We start from the raw sequence: 24,209 nt of genomic DNA, 5'->3' as shown, positions 1-24,209 counted from the left end.
TTTTAAAAGGAAAGTGAAACCTCCTCACTGGACTGTGATTTTGTGTAGTCTTAAGATTGAATGGGAGAATGGGGAGGGTTGCTAAAGGTTTTAGTTAATTAGTGGCGGAGTGGTGTTAATTGTTTTTTTTTCCCTTGGGCGTGGGGGGGAGGTTGTGCTGTTAATTGTTTGTTTGGGTGAAATTGGCATGTTTAAAACTGTAAAATGTATTGTTGCATATTTTTCATTCTTTTAATGGTAAATCAATACCTGAACTTCAGCATTGGTAACAAAATAATACTTTCTAGGATTCCTCTCTTTAGGTGAACTGTTTTGGTTTTACAGCCCTCGGCTTGCCATGGCTGACTTTTAACTGCCTTATTGACATACTGAAAAAAAAATGGACAGCCAGTGAAAAAACTCAACTCAAGCCACTCTTCGCTGCTTAAACCACTGAAATAACATTAGAGATCTGCTATTTAACATAGCCCATTATTGGACTGCTAAAATGCCAAATTCTACTACAAGATGATGGAGACCAAAACAGAGCTATAATAAGGGTGAATGTCGGACTTGTATTTGTCAAAGGACCAGTAATAAGAGTCAGAAGGTGTTTGAAAGTAACCTTGTGGATATTGGATGTGTGAACAGAATGTTTACTGGAATGATGGTGCGAACACCGTTGAATAAAACAATATTTATTTTGTTTTGGAAGCTTGATTTGGCTAATCCTAAATGATTAGAAAGATAAATGAAAACAGATTAAATGTGTATTAAACAAACAGTCTAAATTAATATTAATGATAAGATTAAAAATACTAGCAGCTTTGTCAATCCATACCACAGTTTGGTACTGTATAGATTTTAAAAAAATGATACAGCCTTTTAGTTTGAGCTCTTATCTTAACTTGTTGTCCGTCCGTCTGTTCATCTGTACCTCGGATTTTGTGGGTATATAGAGGGGTCAGTAGTCCGTGCCCATGGCTCACTTTGAGGGTGGTTAAAAGCAGCCATTGTTTTTGCCTACCAAATCACCTGTAGCACCAAAAACACTGATTTACATGTCAGGAAACACACAAAGCCACCTCGTGTGTGTGTGTGTGTGTGTGTGTGTGTGTGTGTGTGTGTGTGTGTGTGTGTGTGTGTGTGTGTGTGTGTGTGTGTGTGTGTGTGTGTGTGTGTGTGTGTGTGTGTGTGTGTGTGTGTGTGTGTGTGTGTGTGTGTGTGTGTGTGTGTGTGTGTGTGTGTGTGTGTGTGTGTGTGTGTGTGTGTGTGTGTCTCTGTGCGTTTGAGACACAGTTGGAGACACAGTTGGAGACAGCAGAGGGCTTTTTTAAAGTTAGCCTGGCGACACACAGTTGCATGCAAGTATGTGTCGGGGTGTTTATGAAGACACTTGCTTTAAAATGTGTCTGTAAGTGTGTGTGCAGGCAGTGTGAACATGTTCCCCGTCACGTGAATCTGAAGTATATGGAGAGAAGTGGGAGCCTGTCTATGTTTTTATTTTTACACGCACACATGAATGTCTGATGCAGAAATGTAGGTGAGCGTCTTTAGGGTGTGTGTGTGTGTGTGTGTGTGTGTGTGTGTGCGTGTGTGTGTGTGTGTGTATCTTTCGTGGTGTGTATGGTGGTGTGTGGATCACATGCCAGTGAGCTGCTGCGTTGGTCAGAGGCTCTTTTCTCCTCGCTGTGGTGACAGAGAGTCTGTTGTGGTCACATCTTGGTCCAATAATAAAGTAGTGATACACACTTTGACATGCAGGCCTAGTTGAGGATGTATTCAAAGCACGTATGATGGAATGATATCAGTAATTTTTTAAAATTCCAAGACACAAGTATTTAGACAATAATCAACAGCCAAATCAAATGTATGTTATCCTTGGAACGTCCCATGTATAAGTGATCACTAGGGATTCTTTGACTCTTTCTTGCTCCAAAAAAAAAAAAAAAAAAAAAAAACGAGCATTTGTTAGTTTTATAAGTCATAACATTTAACACTTGTTTAATACATTCCAACATTTCCTTATAGTGAAATAAGGCTAATAACTGTCCAAACAACCTGTTTCACTGGCTGCAGAGTTTGACTGGTTGATTTTGATGTACAGTAAGAGTGACAATAAGATAATAGAGAGACGCAAAAATTTGCAAGGGAAATGTGTGAGAGTGAGAGAGAAATGCGTCTTGGTTTGGTTTTGAACTTAATAGGCAAGATGACCCAGTGATCACTGGTTTGGGCTATTTCCATAGGTTTGCTTAAACAATCCTCACCTCTGAAAACAAAGCCGTGTTATGGCCAGCAGCTTTGCATATGTGGGAAATCCAAAACGGCCGGTTTAGATAGGATGGAGATGGATGGATGCATGAAGCGAAGGGACAGATCGAGATAGAGAACTGGAAATAGCCTCAGGACTAAAAAAAATATATTAAGGACGGGAGTGATGCATTTCCTCTGCACTTCTATTTGTGGTTTATAAAACACTTGCTTTAATCCATAAATGAAAGGTGATAATATTTCCAAGCTGCTTATTACTAGATTGCTATCAGTGTAAATGATGCCTGACTTAATAAAACTTATCAAAGCCTACAGCCCTGAAGGTCAATTACATTTCATTAATATTTATAACAATACCAAGGTGAGTCATCACATAAAGCTGAGTCCAAAGTCAAATCTCCCCATCATGAATATGTATCACAATAAGGTTGCATATATAATCATGTTAATACATTTTTTGTCATCCTTTTTCTAGACATCTTGGCAGGATGTCACTGAGGGGCTTGGACCCCACCTGTCCATCCACAATAAAGCGTGAGCCCTCAAGCCCGAGCCCAAGCTCTCAGGGGGACGTCAGCCCGGCTCAGCCCAGTCCTGGAAGCTCTTCATCAGACACAAACTCCAGCTATGGGCCCCTGACCAAAGGACACAACCACAGCCTGGACTCACCGGGCCTTTACGGTCACCCAGCGGTGTTGGCCAATAATGTGGGAACAAACAGGTTGGTGCACAGTTTATACTGCGCCTTAATTAGTGTATCTAACATGTCTAAAAGGGGGAATCATGTTACTACACAAGAAGATTTTTTTGATATCTCCCCATTTTCTTTCTAATTTCATTTCTTTTCTCCTATCCAGGAGGTTTGCGGATGGAGAAAGCCAAGTGAAGTGTGAGTTCATGCTGGGCACAGTGGCCAAGCGAGTGTGCCTCGTGTGCGGTGACGTAGCTTCAGGTTACCACTACGGTGTGGCCTCCTGTGAGGCCTGCAAAGCCTTCTTCAAGAGGACCATCCAGGGTAAGAGAAAGACACACACAAGCAGAAATGGTCTGGATTTCAGACTTAGTAACAGAGTTCTTTTTATGCATGACTGATAATGCCTTCCTGCATCATCTAAACCTGTTTTACAAGCAACATTGAGCATTTGTTTTGGTGTAAACAACCCACAATCAGTTAGTTCACTGCTTCCAGCTCTGGCCTCTCAAGGTGCGGAAAGGTTTGAAATAAAGACCTGTTTGCAAACAGCTGATATGTGGTTAAACTTACACCGTGTCGTGTATATAGTAAACATGTTTGAGTTTATGCTTTAAAGCCTCAGATAACATAGTGTGCAGACTGTGTGTGCAGTCGTTTTAGCCCTGAAAGCTGTTAGTCGCAAGGATCAGTGGCAGGCAGTGTGGGTGTTTTAATAAGATTGTCCTGCACTCTGTGGGAGACCTGACATGCTGCGTAGTGTCAAGACCTCTAGGAATTGGCTGGGTTCAGAGGGCAATCGGGATGAGAGGATGTTGGATCAAATGGGAAGATCTGATGTCTGGCTTATCAGATACTTCCTGTTTCTGATTGAGGGAGGCAGCTGAGAGCGCCTGCAACTGGCTGAATGCCACCAGACTTAACCTGGATCTTTAGCTGTCATGGCTATTACTCTAATAGGTGTTGGGAACGTTTTTCTTCTTTTTTCCAATGCAGCCAAAATGAAGGTGAAAATGTAAAGGTGCATGCTGTTTATTTCCACGCATAAAGTGAAGTTTACTCATCATAAGTTCCACTTCAAAGCCTGACAAAACAGTTGTTCAATGTGCTGTGCCGGTATGTCGAGAGCTTTGACGAAAAGCAATAAATAATCCCTGATGATGTCATAATGATGTCATTGGAGTCATCTTAGTTTCTGCTTGAAATTAGATTTTGGAAAAGAAAGCCAGAGTTGCAAGAAGTGGAGATGTGGAGTTGAAAGATCTGGTCTAATGAAACACTCCTCCAGGTGCATTAGGGGAAGCGTAAGATTGGATGGGTGAACTAAAAATGTCGCTTTGACTTTTCAATTATTTGTTGCGTTTCCTGACTCCTCCAACTTTACCAAGTCAAGACGTTCATACAGGAGCATGCTTTAAGAATCTCATTCTGTGACATCGTCAAGTTAAAATGTCCTAACATATAGGAAACTTAAATACCATCATGATAACTTTTTTAAGACTTCAATGAAGAAATAAATGACGTACCGCACATTTTTAAAATTGCTCCAGTTTCTCCATTTAAATTGAAACAAAATGACCTGTTGTCTTTCCTTGTCTTTTCTAGGTAACATTGAGTACAGCTGCCCTGCCTCCAATGAATGTGAAATCACCAAGAGAAGAAGGAAATCCTGCCAGGCCTGTCGATTTGTGAAATGTCTGGCTGTGGGCATGTTGAGAGAAGGTCAGTTAGACACGTAAATTACTCTAAGAGCATGGGTCCATTCTTTGTTTGACTTGCCTTTCTTGTGGGATTGATCAGTTGGGAGCTTTGGCAGAAGTTCAAAAACCTCATTGGTTAAGTTGGAGGAAAAAAAGCACTCAGAGTGAAGAGTCTCACTGTGCTTTTTTTAATCTCGCATTCCTGGAAACAATAGTGTGATTACAGGTTGAGGTTCTCTTAGTTTCTCACCTGATGGACTGGTGATGGACTGTACTGTAGTTCTGTAAAGTGCAGTGAAACCTAAAACCTTTGACAGTTAAACTTCAGCCCCTTTGTGTCACTTGTGATGTGTGTGTAGGTCTGTGTGTGTGTAGTAAACACAGGGCTGAACAATTCATAGTCACGTCTCTGATAGGGAAGAGAGGGCTGTTTACTGTTCCAACGTGTCCATCACTGCTTAACCAGTGTTCCTCCATAATCTGCTTTTGTCTGTGCGTATGTGTGTGTTTGAGTGCATGTGTTTGAGTGCATGTGTTTGAGTGCATGCATGTGTGTGTATGTGTACTGGTGGAGCAAACTGTTGCTTTACAAAAATTCAAATGTAGGGATTTTTTTAAAGAAAATATAACTTTTTATGGGTGTGGAATATAATGTGAATTGGACCTACCCAGTGTCTACTGTTTTGTGATGGACAACAACATTTAAAAAAAAAAAAAAAATCTGTAAACTAATTATAGACACAGCAGTGGCTTACTACACCCAAATCACCTTCGATTTTATTAACACCCCTCAAACGACTCGTCTCAGTTAAATTAAGGATGACTCATTATAACAACACCTTTTTAAACCAGCTTTCACATTGAAACTGTCCTTATCTTTTCCACACAAAACTCTTAAGAGTGGTGACATAGCCTTTACATAGATGTCTGTGACAGCCGTCAGGTGCTCCTTTAGTGTGACTGTGTGCCTGTCTGATGACATGTTGTAGTCCAGATTTAGAAGTGACTCAAAAAGGAAAACATCAGCGACCTACTACTGTAACGGACAGATGCTGCTAGCTGTGAAGGAGCAAGAGAGGATAATGAGGAGGAGAAAGCAGATCAAGCTTGTCTGTGAGTGTCTGTCGTAGACCGAGGGAACATGTGAAAAAAGGATTGTACAGGATTTTGTTTATTGAATAATTATCTATGGCGTAAAAAGCAGAGAAATAGCTAGCTTCACAGCTTTTTGGCTTGATAATTAATCACATGAAAACGGTTCATACAGTTTAAGATATTTTTTCACCCTTCTCGTCTGTCCTACAGATTTCTATAATATAGAATGATTTCATAGAGCAGTTCATTCAGAGATTATAAATGTCCTCCTTTTTCCGACTCCCTCTCAACATCTGAAGTCAGCCCTGTCAAAACAGCTAGCTTACGCTTATTTGTGTGAAGACGCAGATCAGAGATGTTCAAGTTTAACTTGAAAATAAAAGATTGCATGCCATATTTTGTCATTTAAAAAAAAATAAGATCACAAGGCCTTTACACAATTCTGGAGCTCTGAGCGCTCAAGTTTTTCAACTTTTCAGAAAGGCTCCGTTTACGTCGCTGGCGCCCTTTATCGAACGTATGATATTTCCAGTATTTTTACCGCCTACAGATTGTTTCTTGTACCCACATCCTCTTTGCTCAGTGTCTGATCATGAAATAAATGATTTAAAATAATGAACATACAGTAAAAAGTATCGGAGCAGTGTCGATCATACAGCGACCGTTGTCAACAGACTGTTGTCGTAGAGACAGGACGGACGTGCAGCGCTTTTCTTCTCAGCGCACAAACGCTTAATGCAAGCGCGTCCGAGCGCACAGCCACCTAGCCATGAACGCTAGGCGGACACGGGGCCTTAGTCTAGCTTATTTGGAACAGAGAAAAACATGCCCTTACAATAATAACAGTCACTCTAAAGTAAAATCTCACAAATTAAGCTGAATCTGATGCTGATCATTTTGGATGCACTTACTTTTGTTTTGACCTACAAACTTGAGAACTCAAAGTTCTCTTGTTGACTTGTTTACAGCACTTGTCCTGTCTGACTGCTCTTTTTAGCCCCTCCCAGACTTTTTTGTTGCTACATAGCTAAATGGTCACTTTTATAAGTCTAAATGTTTTGATAGCCAAGACAATGAAAATAATATCTCAGATGTAATAAACTGGAATGGTCCTTTAAAGCCACCTTCTCATCTTCAGATTCACCACAGCATGTTGTTTATTACTGCTGTGTGTGTTCTCAGTTATGTATACATAGAATTAAGGCATCATTACATGCAGATCTGTTGTATATGTGTTTGTTTAAACACGTCACTGGGAACTCACATTTCTGCACAAACCTCTATGCGCTTTGTGTGAGTCTGTGTGCACTTTCTCTAAATTAGCAACTTTTAATAGTGTATGGGGCATCCACAGCATCCCAGTCCGTCTCTTGACCCTCCTCCTCCTCCTTCTCTATCTACCCCTTTTGCTTTCACTCCCCCCTCGTAAATTCCTCCAGATGCCTTGTGGGATTCCTGGACCTCCATGAAATGCGAACTGCCCCTCGTAACTCCCTTCGTAAGCACCCTCATAACACTCTTCATCGTGTCTCGTAATGCCCCCTGTTCCCTGGAGAGGCCGCAGTAAAGGCTGAGACAGAGGAGCTGTGAGGTTTAATGGGCAGAGTCAGAGCCTTATTAAACACACAGCTAAAAGACATATAGACCCCAGGCAGGATTTGATTAAGCCCTGTTTAGTGGACGATTCTGCTGTTGCTGTCGCCTCTCAGGACAGTAAACACATGTATGTTTGCAAAATGTGCCATCCTGGAATTAAATGGATTTATCCTTCTAAGATGTATGATCAGTGGAGCTTTTTTCTTTCTTTCATCACATCCCCCACTTCCTGTTCCTGCTGGCTAAAGTCATTTGGTCTCAGGTGTGATAATCTGTATTCTGAGAAAAGCATCAGAGCCAAACAGAACTGAACTTTTCTCTGCCAACTTTCCAAATCCTTTCATTTGTTGACTGCGCGAATTGGAACGTGACGCCACAGTAACATCGGGGGGCAGCAGCCATGTGTACATTTGGCACAATGTCTGAGTTGCGTGGGATTGTTTATACTCAACACATGCTGGTGGTGGTGGTGGTGAAGGAGGAGGAGGAGGAAGGGATTGATGCCCAAGAACATGGTAACACAGATCAGTCTGGGATATCAGCGGCTGGATGTTCCTGAACCTGTTGTACTAGCCGTGTTTCGTTTTGGGAACTTGTAAAGCCCCCCCCGTGCGAAGATCCGGAGTGGACACTCTGAGAAGAAGGCCGAGGGATAAAAGCTGCAAAAAATAGATCAATGTCTGAGCAGTCTGTGTTTATCGAACGCTGATGGGCTGTGCAGAAGAACAGGGAGGAGGTGTGTCTGTTTTGTTATCCGCCAAAGCTATTCCTGGCCTTCTGGTTGTCAGCACATTCCACTGTGAAGAGTTACACTTAGCTCTTATGTGTGTGTTTGAATAACTGTCAAGCTTTGACACACACACTCACACGCAAACAGAAATATACACATTTAAAATACACTTTTTCTACAAATGTAATGTCTGAAAGCTTTCTGATTTAATCCACAGTTTGCCAAGTTTGTGTTAAATCTGATGACGGGCACCCTGGTCTCTCATCTCACACCTCAAAGCAGCACCTGCTAAGTGCCCAGGATTATCCACACTTACTATTTGCCCCTCATGACATCACCAGAGCTTCAGAGGGCACTGAGTTTGCCCACCCAATCTCTGCTCTAATGCCCCACTCATCTTCCCACAAACTCGTCACTTCTTCCACTAAACCCCCAAAACTGCCAACTCAAATCCTATTCTACAATTCATCTTATCAGTTTTACCTTCGTTACACAAAATGTGATGCTTTTTTTGTTTTGTTTTTTTGTTTTAGTACAACACACCAGGCTAGCATGAAAAGAGAAACATTGACATATTTCAGCCGTTTTCCATTTGACTGATTCAATTGGCTTTATCGTGGCACATCGTGGTACGTTTCTTTAACTCACATACAAGAGGCTCATTGCCCCCGACGAACCCACCAGACTCAGTCACGTACACAGGTGCACAGGTGAAAGCATGCAAAAACAAAACAATCCTCACTCGGACATACCAGGAAACCAACATTCAAATACTGCATTCAATGAATCACATACTATCAATATAATCAAGAAAATGAAACAGCAAATAACTACTGTATATTACATATGACAAAGTTGCCTTGAACTTTTTATTTAAATATGTTTTAACCCTGATTGGTTAACCACTTTGTTTTCAATTTAATCCCAAATACTTCAACGACGAACAAACATTACATGCCAAACAGAAGATTTTGTGTTTACATAGGACTGCATCGCTAAGTGTGAGAAGCTGATGGAATTATAGGCTTATGGGCAGACCTCTAAGGAGCTTTGAATGCAAAAATATACTGTCATACAACATTGGCGCATTATACTTCATAATAGTCTTATGGTAGAGCCTGTTGGCTTATGGCGGGGTCAAAGGTCATGTGTGATCCATCTTTCTCCTATCTCCTCTCACAGTAACTCCTGATGCAGGTACTGTAAAAAAAAAAAAAAAAAAAAATGCTGTTATTGTGTTGTTACAAATACTTTAAAAATGCTAAAACTAAGAACTTTTCCAAACATATAACCCTTTACTTCAACACATTTGTCCTGACTGATTAAGTTACATTATATTATTTACTGCTGTGGATTAACATGCATGCTCTCCATAAATATCTGCACAAGTAAGAGTAAGTACAGGAGGCAGCAGGCCACCAGGGATGGAGTATCGCAGTGAGGTGTCAAGTGGGCAAATAATACCCTCGGAGTGTCTCTTTCAAATGCGAGTGCCGTTATAGAATCAGGGCCACTGTGGTCATTTACACCGTGCAGATCAGGAAACCCAACACCACTACTGAAGACGTCGTGAGTCACGTTCACACTCTCTGGACTCACATTGTCTTTACACATGCACCAGGTGACCGTTCCTTTGCCATGAACATGAATCCAATCAACTTTCCGTATCCAACTACCCCCCTATACACACAGTCAGAACGGCGACAAGGTTACCACAATGCTCGTTAAGATGAGCAGTTGTCATCGGCTGCTCTAAAGTCGCCGGGGTATCGTGTTACAGGAAGCGTGCCGCTGTGTCCCGTTCAGTGTCCTCAGGATCGTTAAGACTTGTGACAGGTGATTTGTGAACATCCGGTGAGTGCCTGTCCAGTTCTGATTGAAGCGTCTCTCTGATAACTGATCACCTGATTTAACGGTAGTCAGACAAAAGTAATCGATTCTTGAAAGAATCTGCACACTCTCTCCAAGCTCCTCAATTTTTCCCCCCTACAGAAATGTCTATTCAAATACATGTGTCTTTTGGTATCAATGTGCAAACATTAGTCTCTTTCTAGCTGTGGTCATCGTTAATCATTATGAAATATTTAAATGATATAAAACTCAACTCAACTTCATTACATTGTCACCAAAATCCAAACATAAAAAATAAATGAATATTATTGTTTAACCTTTATTTTAACAGGTCTGACAATCCTTAAATAGAATAACACTGAGATAGAATGTGAACAATAAAACTAATTGACTGTATTGCCAAATGCATCATTACCTTCATTTGTGTCTCTTTTCAATTGTATTTGCAATACCATTTAATAATTACTATAAATAAAAACATCTGCACTTTCTGTGCGCATGTGTGTCCAGAACTTATCAAGAAAAGGTTTTTATTTTAGTGTGATTGTAACCCAGATGTATCATTAACGACCTGTGTTTGTGTTTGTGTGTTTGCAGGTGTGCGTTTGGACCGTGTCCGAGGCGGCAGACAGAAGTACAAGAGGAGAATAGACGCTGAGAACAGCACGTACCTGCACCCACAGAATGCCTTGCCCCAGAAAAAAACCTGTAAGTGTAGTAAAACTGAAGTTTACATTAGCTATGATGCATTATGAACACAACTGCAACTGGATGAGTTGTCCTGATATATTATGGATTCCTTTACTTTACATATTTTGCGCTCTGTTCTTTTTTATAGCTTGTAATTATTAATGACCTGGCATTAATCAACGCTGACTGTAGTTCTTGAAGGGCAAAGATTTAATTAGATGTAATAGACTCCTGTAGATTGCTGTCCAGAGAATTCTCAAAACTTTCCTTGAGCTAGAAAAAACGGCCCCATTGTGATCGTTGATACAAAAATACCACACAAATTTAGAGTTATCCTTTGGAAGTACTTTTTTTTTTATTGAGCCTAAAGTTAATTTTCTTTACCATTTATCGGTAAACTGTCTCTTTTGATTTAAAATTACCAAATTTAGCCTGGGGGAAAAAAAAGTTTTATTGGAAATTAAATCCCACTCGGCCAGAAACCATCCGGCAGTGATCTGGAATTAATGCTTGAGATCATTTTCATGCATACCCACACCATAGCCAGTAACTCTAACCACTCTGAAATTAGAAAACATTTCTGTTGATAAACTCTTCTGATAAGTGTTCTCATATATTCTTGTAGACACACCAGGCAGAGCAAACTCAAATATTGATGTGATCGCAAACAGTACCATTTAGTGTCAAAACATCACTGCAAAGTTTCTTACATGTTTGCAATAAAAATGTTGACCGCTTCATTTTGTTTCACCTGCTGTCTTTGTTCCATTTAACTAGTTTTTCTTATTAGCTCCCTTGATGCGATGTTGACTTCACTTATCAAAATTCACAATCCTACCAGCGCACTGATGATGCAGCACGCGCACATGCTGCTGTAAACACAGAATAGCATAGAACTGAATTTAATAGATTGGCCCCATGGATCAGCCCATTGTAACTGATAACTGATAGCTATTTTGAGTAGGTATCAGACTAATATCTGATACCAGGATCTCACTGGTTCACCACTACTTTTTCCTAAACTGAAATTATTTAATTATTTAAAATCTGTTTGCGATTGCCCTGGAAAAATCAAGATGTTTTTAATATTACAAATCGATTTTAACCCTCTCTTCACCTGTCAGTCACTGTTGGCAGTGTGGTGGAAAACAAGGTGGTGTCTCTGCTACTGGTGGCCGAGCCAGAGGGAATCTTTGCCATGCCTGACCCCACCGTGCCCGAGAGCGACATCAAGGCTCTGACCACGCTGTGCGACCTCGCCGACAGAGAGCTGGTGGTCAACATCGGCTGGGCAAAACACATCCCAGGTACGACTCAGACGACAAAAAAAAAAACAGTCTCAGTAAGTCTGTCTGTCAGTCAGTCAGTCAGTCAGTCAGTCAGCTGTCTGCTCACACACATTACCTCACATTAAGTCTCTAATCTGATCACAGGAGGAGATTGTTGTGATCTGTGGGTGCCAAGACACTCGCAGCCTGCCCTGAAGTGAGGGGGCGTGTTGGCATAGTGTGTTATCTGTCTGTCATGCTCTGTGTGTGTGTGTGTGTGTGTGTGTGTGTGTGTGTGTGTGTGTGTGTGTGTGTGTGTGTGTGTGTGTGTGTGTGTGTGTGTGTGTGTGTGTGTGTGTGTGTGTGTGTGTGTGTGTGTGTGTGTGTGTGTGTGTGTGTGTGTGTGTGTGTGTGTGTGTGTGTGTGTGTGTGTGTGTGTGCGCACTTATACTGCCTTACCCTCGCTGATCAGTGTGTGTTCCGGATATAAAACAGCTGACCATTGTTCTCTTGGAGGTTTTAATTCATTTCCTGGGCTCCGGCTGTCTCTGAATTACTGAAATCCTCCTGATTGGTGGAACAGTTAGCATCTCCTGTGACAGCACGAGGGTGTCAAGAGTTCTTTTTCCCTTTGGATAAGAGGGTGGAAAAGGATAGGAGAGAGGGGAAGTGAGCATTCTGGTAGATTAGGGGGATTTGTTTGCTGGTATTCAGCTGTGTCGGTGGTTGTAATCGTATGCGGTGTCAACAGAGGTTCGCAGATCTGACTCTGACACTTGTGCATTTAAGATTAAGAACACTCCCAAATAAAAGACAGCACTTGCACTTACTCTGAATAACTCTCACTTACACTTCAGGCTGTGGGTTTTTGAGAACCCCCCCCTCCCCCCGCCAGGTTGCAACTTACTTTGAATACATAAACCACCTTCTCCTAGATCTACATGTATGCTCAGTGTTTAACAAATACAAAAACAGCACTTAAACAAAAATGAAATGACTAAGTATTCAGGCCTACAACTTAAGATTTGTTTCATGCTCTGTTAATAGATTTCTATTTCTTCCCTTATTTATCCAAATGTCATAAAATAGTATCGTCCCATACAGTCCTTTTCAATCCTTTGAAGTTGAATTGTGTAAAAGAGAGAAATGCCTTGAATTTTTAGTTTAAAAAAAATTAGTTATTGCTAAGTAAGTACATTTGTGTTTTGGACTGAAACATTTGAAAGGTTTGACTTTGGGCTTTTGTAAACCTGCTTTGAGAATCTTGAATATCGTTACTTTAAATGTTTTAGATTTAACTTTTAAGCCTCAAAACTGTGAAGATTCAGAAGGATATTTTAAGCAGAAAATCAAACAGAATGTGAAGGGGTACAACTGAACAATAAAATGAAAAATAATAAGTACAGCTGATGATTCGATTATGAAATGAATCAGTACTGTAGGTAGTGTGCTGTCCTCTTTTCCGCTTTATCAGCCGTGAGCCACACCCAAAACATTGCCAAGTTAACACCTGGGCTTTTTGTTTATGTCTTGTCCTGGATTGCTTACAAAACAAACAAAGCAGGTGCTTAAGTCTGTGAGTGTGTCTGCGTGTGTGTGCGTGTGTGTGCGTGTGTGTGTGTGTGTGTGTGTGTGTGTGTGTGTGTGTGTGTGTGTGTGTGTGTGTGTGTGTGTGTGTGTGTGTGTGTGTGTGTGTGTGTGTGTGTGTGTGTGTGTGTCATATCTGTATTTGTCCCTGCATTTCTTTCAAAGTGGGTGACAAGAAGCAACCGTTTGAGTTTGTGTTGGCTTTTGATGGCCCTCATCAGCATTCCCATTGTTCTGTTACAAAAGGATGAAGAACCCCCCCCCCCCCCCCCCCCCTCCCCCTCTTCTTCAAACCCCCAGGCTGTTGCTGTCTGCCTCTTTACTCTTGTTGTCTTTACTGTCTGTCAGCGCATGAGACAGACGCAGTACTACTGATGTGTCATGTGTGTATTTGTAGCCCTTTGCCAGTGGAGGGTTAAACTGGGAGAGCGGAGCATCAGTGAGAGAAGACTTTTACACAGCAGATACCATCCTGAGGGGGGAGAGACACAGGGGGGCATGTATTCATCCAACTGTCAAACTCATTTGGCTTTAAGATTGAGCTGTCCCAGAAACATATCCAAAAAATCCAAAACAGAAAAAAAGATGCTTTTCACATGGTGTGATTTTTATTGATTATAAAAAAAGGAGTTAACCAGAGACGAGGGACGTAGGGGTGCTGAGGGTGCTGCACCCCCTACAATCAGGCACAGTTAAAACAACCACTTTATAAAACTGTTTCACCTGTTTTATTGGCTACAAGATGTAGCACACAGATATTAGTGATCACTTTTTTGTCTTTCTACTCCAGTAGTCGGTAACTTGTTTATAATACTTCCTGCAGATTACTACAACTCACAGCAGGATGGAGCTTTTCCATCATTGTGCACACATTGAGGTGTTTCTAAGCAATCAAAGATGTCTGATCATCCTTTCAGACTGAGCAGCATAACTAGATGTTACTCTGAAATCTGGAATTTCAGTTGATTCATCTTTTAATAACTTTGAAACAACTTCTGAGGGACAGAGAGAGAGAGAGAGAGAGCATACACATACGAGCGAGAGTGAGGGAGTGTGCCATTAACTGACAGGTGGGCAGACGAGAGACAAAACCTTATTGATCATCTTTTCTGACGTAACTCAATTTACCAGTAAAGTGTGTGACGAACGCTGCAGACTGGAGTCTGTTAACAGACTAATGCAGTGTGCATATTGTCTGCATGTCTGCTTCTCACCCACACTGCTCTGTTATAGACTATAACCTGGACATAAGACACATATCTGTGAAGTGTGAGGGTTGTTCTCTAAAATGTTCTAAACTCTTCATGAACTGCAGTTAATACTCTTCAGTATTAATAATCCAAAATATTGAAATGAACTAATAAAATCTGAATTTGCACAGCAGAGCGACATCATCATATCGAAAGACTTCTCTCAGCACCTCAAACTAATGCTGACTTCCAACCTCCCTGTACTTATCAAAACTGTATCAGCAGCAGGAAGATGTAACTTTGTTTTCATCTTAAGATACAAACATTGGTCAGAAGAGTATCTTTGAAGGTTGTTTTTAATGATTTTAGCCTGACCTTTAGCCTGGCAACACAAGTTAGTCTAGTGTCTCTCACTTCATTTCAGATCAAGATGGAAACCAATGTAATCAACGCAAAGCATGACTTAGTGTTTGGCTTCTAGGCTATGTAGCTAGTTATAGTCTTTAGTTAAACTACTGTCCAGTTTTCTTAACTGATATGATCATGGATTCAGATCGTTCATCATTAGCAGCAGCCATCTTGGTCTGAATACGTCAACAAGCTCAAACCCACCCCATAGTAGATAAACAGCCACCATTGGCCTGGCTTGGATGGATATTTTTATGGGAGGTGGAGCAGACGCATTGGATTTCCATCCATTAAACCATTATCTATACAGCTTATCCTGTTTTGGGTCGCAGCAGGCTTGAGCCACTCCCAGCTGTCTTTGGGCGAGATGCTGGGTACACCCTGGACTGGTTGCCCACAGTCAATCACAATAAGACATCAACTGGTAACACCTTTACATTTACTGGAATAAACATTTTCTTTATTGGAAATGTTGGTCGTTAATGTTAATTCTAAATTATCCTATCAAATTGAATAACTTTTATTGGGAGAAGGTTTGATTTGTCCAGAGAGAGAAGCAGAGAGATGGGCAGAAAGGCAGATAAAGAAAATGGCAGATAAACAGAGTGCGGATAAAGACAATAGTGAGTTGAGAAGAAATGACAGAGATCTTGAGGCAGAGGACAAATAAAAAGAAGGGACAATAGCAGGATTGAAGGAGCAGGTTGAGGAGGTAAAAGGGACCAGACGGCTCATCTAACTGGAGGCAGAGACAAAAAGGTAGATGGAAAAAGGGAAAAAACGGAAACAACAGATATTAAAAGCGAGAGAAAAGGAAAGAAGACTGCTCCCTCCCAGAAGCGTAATGGCCATGTCACATCAGCTCTGGGTGAGTGGCAGTCCACACAGCCTCCAACGCTGCAAGGACCAGGGTCTTGGGCAAATTGGCCTGGGCCATCTGAGTTCATTGCCCAGGGGGAGGTGAGTGTTGGGGGAGGCTACTGTCCTGGCTGCCCCCCCCCCCCCCCCCCCACCTCTCCTCTGTGTCTGCTCTTATCAGGCACAGCGACAGTGATGTGGGCTGAAGTCTGAAGGCCAGACTGGCAGATGAGCTGGCTAAAGACCAACTGCCCTCTTTGCTTTTGGCCTTTTTGAGTCTTTGCTGCGAGTTGGCTGTCAAATATATGTGTGTGCGTGTGTGAGAGCGACTGTGGTGTGACTGGCCGTGTGTCGTTGTGGATATGATACAACTAACTCTGGCACGACCATTTTTCTTTTCCTCAAAGCCCTCAGTGCCCTTCACATTAGAAGACAAAATACCATTTGTCCCTTTTACAACGAGGTCCTTTCTCTTCGCTGAAGCTCGTATTTGTTCTTAAAATCTATCAATACACGGTCTGATATTTCATCACACACTCACACAGGTCCCCGTCCCTGATCGATGATCCGGTGCTAGAATAAAGATCCCTATCGACCAATGAAAATGTGCACAGACAGCCTTTTCCAATCAGTCAGGGAGTGATTGTGGGGAAAAGGGGCGCCACTGATGTCCCCGTGGTGATTGTAAAGAGCAATGGATCCTGATAACAATCACTGATGGTGTCGAAAATACATTCCCCAACGCTCCATAAAATCATCTGTTTAATTACAGTAAACGTGTGCGTGAGAGAGTGTGTGTATGCAGCTTTATGCCGAGGTCGTGAGCAGATTTAATCACGCTCCTGTGGGGTGTAATTGTCAATCAAAGTGGGCGTGTCCAACAGAGAGTAATTAAATTCACCACCTACTCCCTCCCTCTGTCCTTTCTTATGTCCTTTGCAGTGTGATCATATTATGAAGAAATCTTAAGGCAAATCATCAGCTGTATTATTGTACTTTATGCAAATCATTGCCAACATGTGGACCGTCAACCAGTGTTTCAAAAGGTTGGAGGTCTTGGCTGAAACATCCAGACTTTCAGTTCACGTTAGGGTCAGTCTTGGGGCAAAGTGCTGGATCCTATTCCCATAATAATTAAACCTACTAGCATCTCTTATGCCAACTTTTTTAACTCCATTCCCCGAGTCTAAAAAAGTAAAGTCTTCATTATGTGGTCCCTGTTTAATCCAAAATGACCCTGATGACATTATTATGAGTTATTTTCTCAGATTTTACAAAACCCCTTCAGAGCAACAGAAAGCATCATAAAGATGTTTTTACAAGTCGACAAGGACAAACAATGACAAGTAAATTGTTGACCTTGGTGGAGCGTCCCCTTTAAATCTTCCTGTCTGAAGTAATTTACACATTCTCATTGTTTTAATTTTCCAGGCTTCCCCTCCCTCTCTCTGGCTGACCAGATGAGTCTGCTGCAGAGCGGCTGGATGGAGATTTTGATTCTTCGGGTGGTATTCCGCTCTCTGGCCTTGGAGGAAAAGCTGGTGTACGCCGAGGACTACATCATGGATGAGGAGCAATCGAAGCTGGCCGGGCTGCTTGACCTCAACAACGCCATCCTTCAACTGGTGAAGAAGTTTAAAACCATGGGGCTGGAGAAGGAGGAGTTTGTGATCCTGAAGGCCATCGCATTGGCTAACTCAGGTATTATAGTAGATATCGAAGAGATTAATTTTCATTATCTGTCACACTAGCTACCTAACCATATCGATGCAATCTGCTACTTAAGTCCAGACTGAAATATTCTACCAACCACTGGATCAATACCGATTACCGATCACTAGTTTTGAGTCTTCTTTACTACAGTAGAATGCTTATTTCTTATTCTTATTCCGATGTGTCCTTGGGCAAGACACTTAACCCCAAGTTGCTCCTGCTGCTTCATCGGCAGTGTGTGAGTTTGTAGGAATGGATTAGTAAATACTGATGGACACTTTACATGGCACTTTACATCACCATCAGTGTGAATTGGTAGGTGTGACCTGCGGTGTCAAAAGCACTTTGAGTAGTCGGAAGGCTAGAAAAGCTCCACACAAGCTCAAATCCATTTACCATTTTACCAAACATTGTGTAAACTATTAAGCAGGGAACACATTTGGAAGTGGCTACATGTGATTGACAAGTCATTTCTATGGCAACATCTCAACTGTGATTTTGTAATTCCTTTACACTAAACATGATCACTTATATGGCTCTCCAAAAAAAAACATTTTGGAAACCAAATAAGAGACTCGAGCTTAAAAAAAGCTAGTCAACAAACCAAAGGATGATGTCACTGCAGCTACATCTACATCTTTGATACAGTCTGTGGTTGCCAAGCTGTTGTAAGATTCTTATTTAAAGAACTTTGTATTCAGCCTCACAGAGTCACTACCTAAGGTTTGGTGTTTTAGCTTTGTGCACTTCTATTTACCCTCACTCTCCAGCACGTTGAATTGGAAATAAAATGCATCTCTCCTTACAGACTCCATGCAAATCGAAGACTCAGAGGCGGTTCAGAGACTCCAGGACGTTCTCCATGGCGCCCTGCAGGACTACGAAGCCACCCACCACCCAGAGGACCCTCGGAGGGCAGGAAAACTGATCATGACTCTCCCTCTCCTCCGTCAGACGGCTGCCCGAGCTGTGCAGCACTTCTGCAGCATCAAACAGGATGGCCGCGTGCCGATGCACAAACTGTTCCTCGAACTGCTGGAGGCCAAAGCCTGACATGAACACAGACAGCCTTTAGCTCTATCCTGACTCCCAACGCAGGTGTGGAATGACAAAAAAAAAAAAAGTGAAGTATAACGGGTAATGGTGTGGTTTGACACTGTCTGTATTTGTTCATTTCAGCTTTTGGCAATAAAGTTTTGAATCTGCAATCCCTGGGAGGTATGTTGTGTGGCGAACAGCTGGAAAATCTTTTAGAGCAGCACCGTACTCCAGATGAAACTTTGAATGGAAGTCAATGGAGCTGTCAAATTTTCATTTAGTGTCTTGAAACAAGGACTTTGACACTACTTTAAGTGAATATACCTGCTTCCAATTTACTGAAGATGAAAGGATGAACTGCTTTAAAGCAGAGGGAATCAACTTCCTGAGATATTTACAGTTATATGCCAAAAGTAGAGCTTCTTTTGTCTAAATAACACCTGATACTTGAAGATCCTCATGGATTATTTCATCCATCTTGAAGCCTGTTAATCTGCATTCTAGTGCGTTTAGGAAGCCTTGAAACTATTTCGTATTGTTTGTCCTTTTTTTTTTTTTTGTATTCAAAAAGGTGTCTGAAGAGGTCAGTCTTGCCAAAGAGTAAAGACTCATACTATTCAATAATACCAGCATACGTCCACAGTAATATAATGTGGCCTGTAGGACATTCAGTAAAGCTACATCCCTGCTGTGTTGTGTATCGCATAAAGTATCTATCCATCCACAACATTCATATGTAGACAAAGTAAATAAGCAATCAGAATCTCATAATACAATAAGCGTCCTGATTTTCGTAGAACATTTCAGGGAAAGAGTCCTCTATGTTATTATACGACTGTACTACAGCAAAGTAATATTTATTTTACAAATGGCTCTGTTTGTTTGCTGTTTTTTATTTACTAGTGTTGCATTAATGGAGAGTAGATTAAAGCAATTAAAGTGCATAATAATTTTGTAAAAGATTTTTAAATATCATTGTAAGATAATTTTTTTACTAGCTTCTCCTCTACAGCACTGATACATACATGTATACGATATCAAATTCAAGACATCATGGTAATAATTGGAGTGCGTACTTGAATATCCTAATGTTGTAGAGCTATTGTAGGCCCGTAGATATAACCTTAACCAGCTGCCATACTGTATAATGTGGATTAGGGAAGCATCTGATGTCTTCTCTCTGGTAGAAGTTTTATGTGTAGGATGAAATTTGTGCACTACTTTCCCTTTTAGCCATAACGTTTGGGGAAACTGGTATCGGCGCTCTGTTTTATCTGTTAGTGTGTTTATGTGTGAAGAGTAGTTGTATCTCAAATCTGTCTTTTGTGTGCACACGTTAAATGAAGGGATTGAACTCGGAAGGAATGCGAGTACAACAAATTAATCGCCCAAGTCTGGTTCCTTATGCTACTCAAGGTACTGTGACACTATAATGTGCATATTTTTGTGACGACTTGGCAGCAGCAATATGCTGATTTAAATGTATGTACTGTATGTTCTTGCTGTATATATGTCCTGTCTTATGCCAACGGAGATGTTTAAAGATGCAAATAAGCTTTGTTTGGATGAGCTGTGCCGTAGTATTTCATTCTCAGGTGGATTCTTGGGCAATAAAGATGATCCCCTTAATGCAACGCTTGTACAATTTAAGTGTCGTCTTTCGCAATAAAGACTCTGAAAGGAAGTGAAACAAATTCATTAAGAGCGGGTAAATGGCTGCAGTCTATTCTGCTGAGTCTGACAATGGACTGTCACTTGAAAGTAAAGGCTCATTATGGCACAATCAGGCCATCAGAACTCAGTTGGATGGAGATTTATAATTAACAGCTATAAAAAAATAAATAAAACACAGCTATACTGTAATGAGGTCTAACAGTGGCTCCGGGTTGGGCTGGTCATCAGATGCCTGTTGAGGCTGATGACGGTCGTTGACTCATCATTTCATCTTGTTAGAGGATCGCCCTCTCAGCATGTAGTTAAAGGTAAAAAGTTATGATTCTTTAGAAATGTTCCCAATATGCAGTTATAAGCAGCTCTAAAACACTGGAAATTACAGTATAAACCATTTTATCTTTGCACAGAAAACTTTATAAAAACATGCGATTGATAACGTGTGGGTATGTTTGCAACTACAGTAATCTTGCTTACAGCCCATTTTCTGGGTGTTACATTTTTGCTGAGACACTCAAAGGTCACATGAATTCACAATTTTAAAATATTTAGTTCCCAGCCGGATGTTTGCACTGTGAACAGTGTACATACAGTCACATTAAGGAAATCTGTGTCATTTGTTTTTGCCATTTTCATCCACTTCTGCATGTCACATTTGGTCAGTTGTGGTTTTGCAATAATGAATTGAAACATTAGAACAAGAACAGTTTAAAGCATTGAACAAATGTCTGCAATCTGCCAAAATGTCTCTGACAGTTGACTCATCACTAAAAGTGGCCAGGCACAATTGGCCAGGCTAAAAGCAAACAGTGACTCGTCTGTTTCAGGCCACATTTTAACCTTAGTCATGACTCAAAAAACGGAGCTCCATAATAAGGTTGATCTTGTTTTCTACCGGAGGATCTGCAGATTAAATCGTATGTTACGATGGTTTTTTTGATACAGTGTTAAAAGGGCTTAAATACAAAATGTTCACCACTTTTTTAACCAGGTGCTTTTAAAATGATCAGATTTTCTTCTTCAGTTTGGACCAGAACTCAGTCTGTCGTAACACTGACTTAAAGAAAGCAGCTGTCTGCTGGAAATAACAGACTGCAGAGTGAGAGTGCTGTACTGACACATCAGAATCTAAGATTAAACAAAGTTGTGTTTTAATAAACGTTTTAATACAATTAGTAAAGGTAAAATTGTATTATTTTGTAATAGGAATCAACACATCACTTACACCATTACATTTGAAATGAAAGAAGAAAATATCCACCAAGGCTCAACATGTTGCTCTCCAGTGTTGGGCTGATACTTTAAATAATGCTGTGTAGATAATCTTAATGAGTTCTCCCTGACCTGTTGTCTGTTATCTTATCTTCTTTCTATCGTTGCATTTCTTTATTCTAACTTCTGGTGGACATGGCTGTTTTCATGCCACACAGTCCCTCTTAAATAGTTTTCATACAGCTCATACATGCTGAATCTGGGGTTATAAAACAGCCAATGCAATGATGTGCAATGCTTTGCCTTTGGATTTCCTGGCTTTGATCGAGGTAATGGTCAATATAAGGAGTGTTAACAGGAGAAAAATACAGCTTTCAGGTATTGTTTAGGTCATATTCTGTTACATGAAGCATGTGATCATGTTTACATCAACAAGGAGAGGAGAGCCAGCCAACCAGAAGAATAAAGATTGATGGATTCATTGAAAGACAAATTAAAATCCAAAGGGACCATTTGTCCTTTATGCCCTCTCATCTGTCAGCAGAAGCTAACTAATGTCTTTATTCACCTGTGGTTTAAGCTCAGTGAGGTGTTCAAGCTGGAGATGTTTCAGCACATCAGCCGTCAATAAGTGAGTTAGTGATGTTGAGTGATAGATCTCTGTATGTCCCCCTCCTTAAATGAGTTAGTGCGTGTCTGGCAACCGTGTCGCACAGACACCTGGTTGATGGATGAGGCCCAGAGGAGATGGGCTGTAAAAAAGGCTGATTCTGGCACTCAAGGGTGAGATCACTTCCTCAATAAAAAAGCATTGTCCCGAATCATCACGCCAAGGTATGAATGCTGATTAGGGCATTAGACGGAGGAGAGCTTGTCCGTTAAAATAAATCAAATTAGCTGTTAGTTAATGCGTGTGTGTGTGTGTGTGTGTGTGTGTGTGTGTGTGTGTGTGTGTGTGTGTGTGTGTGTGTGTGTGTGTGTGTGTGTGTGCGTGCGTGCGTGTGCGTGCGTGTGTGTGCGTGTGTGTGTGTGTGTGTGTGTGTGTGTGTTTGTATGTATGTGAGGTCTCAAAGTGGTTCCAACAACTACAGACCCTGGGAAAGTGATGAAAAATCATTTTGTTTGTCTATAATTGTTAGTTAGCTTCATCAAGTTGTCCTTGATGTGTTGAAAGATGTGTTTGGTTCTGAAATAAGCGCCCGAGTCTGTTCTCTAAGAACAAAACAAAACACAACTAACAAAAAAGGAACCCTCAGATTTTGTTTTTTTTTACATTTCATTAATACAACATGTTTGTGTTTTGTTGTTGTTTGGTTGTTGTTAAGTTATAAAAGGGAGTTCTGCACATGTTTGAGGTTATTACCAAGTAGAGAAAATGTATTTTACATGATGATCTAGTTAAGTCTTTTCTTTACTAAATGCCTTCATATTAATAAAAAAAAACATGACAGAGATACAATCTTATATTTCATTAACCTTTGAACCACCGTTACTTTTACAATTACACTTATTATTCTAAGTTTACAGTATAAGGTTTAAACCATTGAATTTATATGACTGTATGTGTGAAATAAAAAAGCTGATATATTCGTATTATAAGACACTGAGAGGATGTGAGGTTGTTCACAGTATGGATTTGTTTTGTCACATCTTCAGTTTTTCATAAATGGCTGAATCCTTCACTGTGTGTGGTATTTTACTCATTAAGCAACTCACCATTAATTACAGTCACGTTTGACCTGTGACTGTAATTTTATTTTGAAGGGCAAACAAAACAAAAACAAAAACAGAATATCAATGTTCACGATGCAGTGAAGCCTTGTTTTACATTTAAAAATAATACAATGTGTTTTACTCGTCTACACTTGAAAGAAAATACTAGCACAATGAGAAGAAAAGGGCCATCTCCTTTTGAACACTGCATGCATGAATATTCAAAGTTAATGTCAAACATCTGAGAAGAGAAACAGAAGACAACTTTTTCAGAGGCAGAGTGTTCTTCTTAGTTAGCATATGAGTGTCTGGGATGCCCCACTGTCCTGTTCATGACAGAGATTCATAACTAACTTAGTAATGTGGAGGTAGAAGAAGAAGAAAACAAGACCACAGATCAGTCCTGATCCAGTCACTTTACATAATCCCAGCTAGGACTCGCTCACGTGTTTAAAAGTTTGACTTCCACAAAAACCCCCGACAAACTGCTGCTTGTACACCCCCTGTCTGTCACCCTCAATCATCCCCCAGCAGCAGACGGACAACTGTACATGTACAGTTATAGGTCACATGAGGACAAACATGGAGAAATGTGACTCTTTTGCACATCAGGGCCTTCAGCTCATTGCTGCCGTCCTGCTTTGTCCTGATAGAGAAGATAAAAGGCTGTTGGTGAGTGTGCAGCTGCAGTTTGTTTTCAGCAGTAAATAGTGCAGTAATATCTGGGACTGAAGATAAGGAGCACTGCAGCTGTGCTTGCATATTGAGCTTCTCCTCATTATACTGGATACGGCTTCCAAGAACACAGCCAGCTCTAGTTGCTTATCGCCATCTTGTGGACAAAGAGCAGAATGCACATTTGTACTCTTTGTATTTTTTGAATAAACAGTGATAGCCCAAATATTTTATACTTAAGATAAACTATTAGCAATGGCACTTAGGGCT

At 40.8% G+C, this 24,209-nt stretch overlaps 1 protein-coding gene across 2 annotated transcripts in view; it reads left to right on the top strand.

Annotated features, from left to right (window-relative positions):
• LOC109990079 (estrogen-related receptor gamma-like) overlaps window positions 1-20,302 on the top strand; it is a 33,567-nt gene extending 13,265 nt beyond the window's left edge. For both annotated transcript variants that reach the window (XM_020642055.3, XM_020642054.3), the window contains exons 2-8: window positions 2,729-2,974; window positions 3,111-3,268; window positions 4,550-4,666; window positions 10,514-10,624; window positions 11,731-11,913; window positions 17,349-17,618; window positions 18,439-20,302. In XM_020642055.3, coding sequence (XP_020497711.1) covers window positions 2,742-2,974; window positions 3,111-3,268; window positions 4,550-4,666; window positions 10,514-10,624; window positions 11,731-11,913; window positions 17,349-17,618; window positions 18,439-18,683 — 1,317 coding nt within the window. In that variant the 5' untranslated portion in view covers window positions 2,729-2,741 and the 3' untranslated portion in view covers window positions 18,684-20,302. The remainder of the gene's footprint in view (window positions 1-2,728; window positions 2,975-3,110; window positions 3,269-4,549; window positions 4,667-10,513; window positions 10,625-11,730; window positions 11,914-17,348; window positions 17,619-18,438) is intronic.
• The last annotated feature ends 3,907 nt before the right edge of the window (window positions 20,303-24,209 follow it).

Source organism: Labrus bergylta, chromosome 15, assembly GCF_963930695.1.
Source record: "Labrus bergylta chromosome 15, fLabBer1.1, whole genome shotgun sequence".
NCBI lineage: Eukaryota > Metazoa > Chordata > Actinopteri > Labriformes > Labridae > Labrus > Labrus bergylta.
The sequence above is the reverse complement of the archived record's forward strand: the minus strand, read 5'-3'. Positions and strand labels throughout refer to the sequence as shown.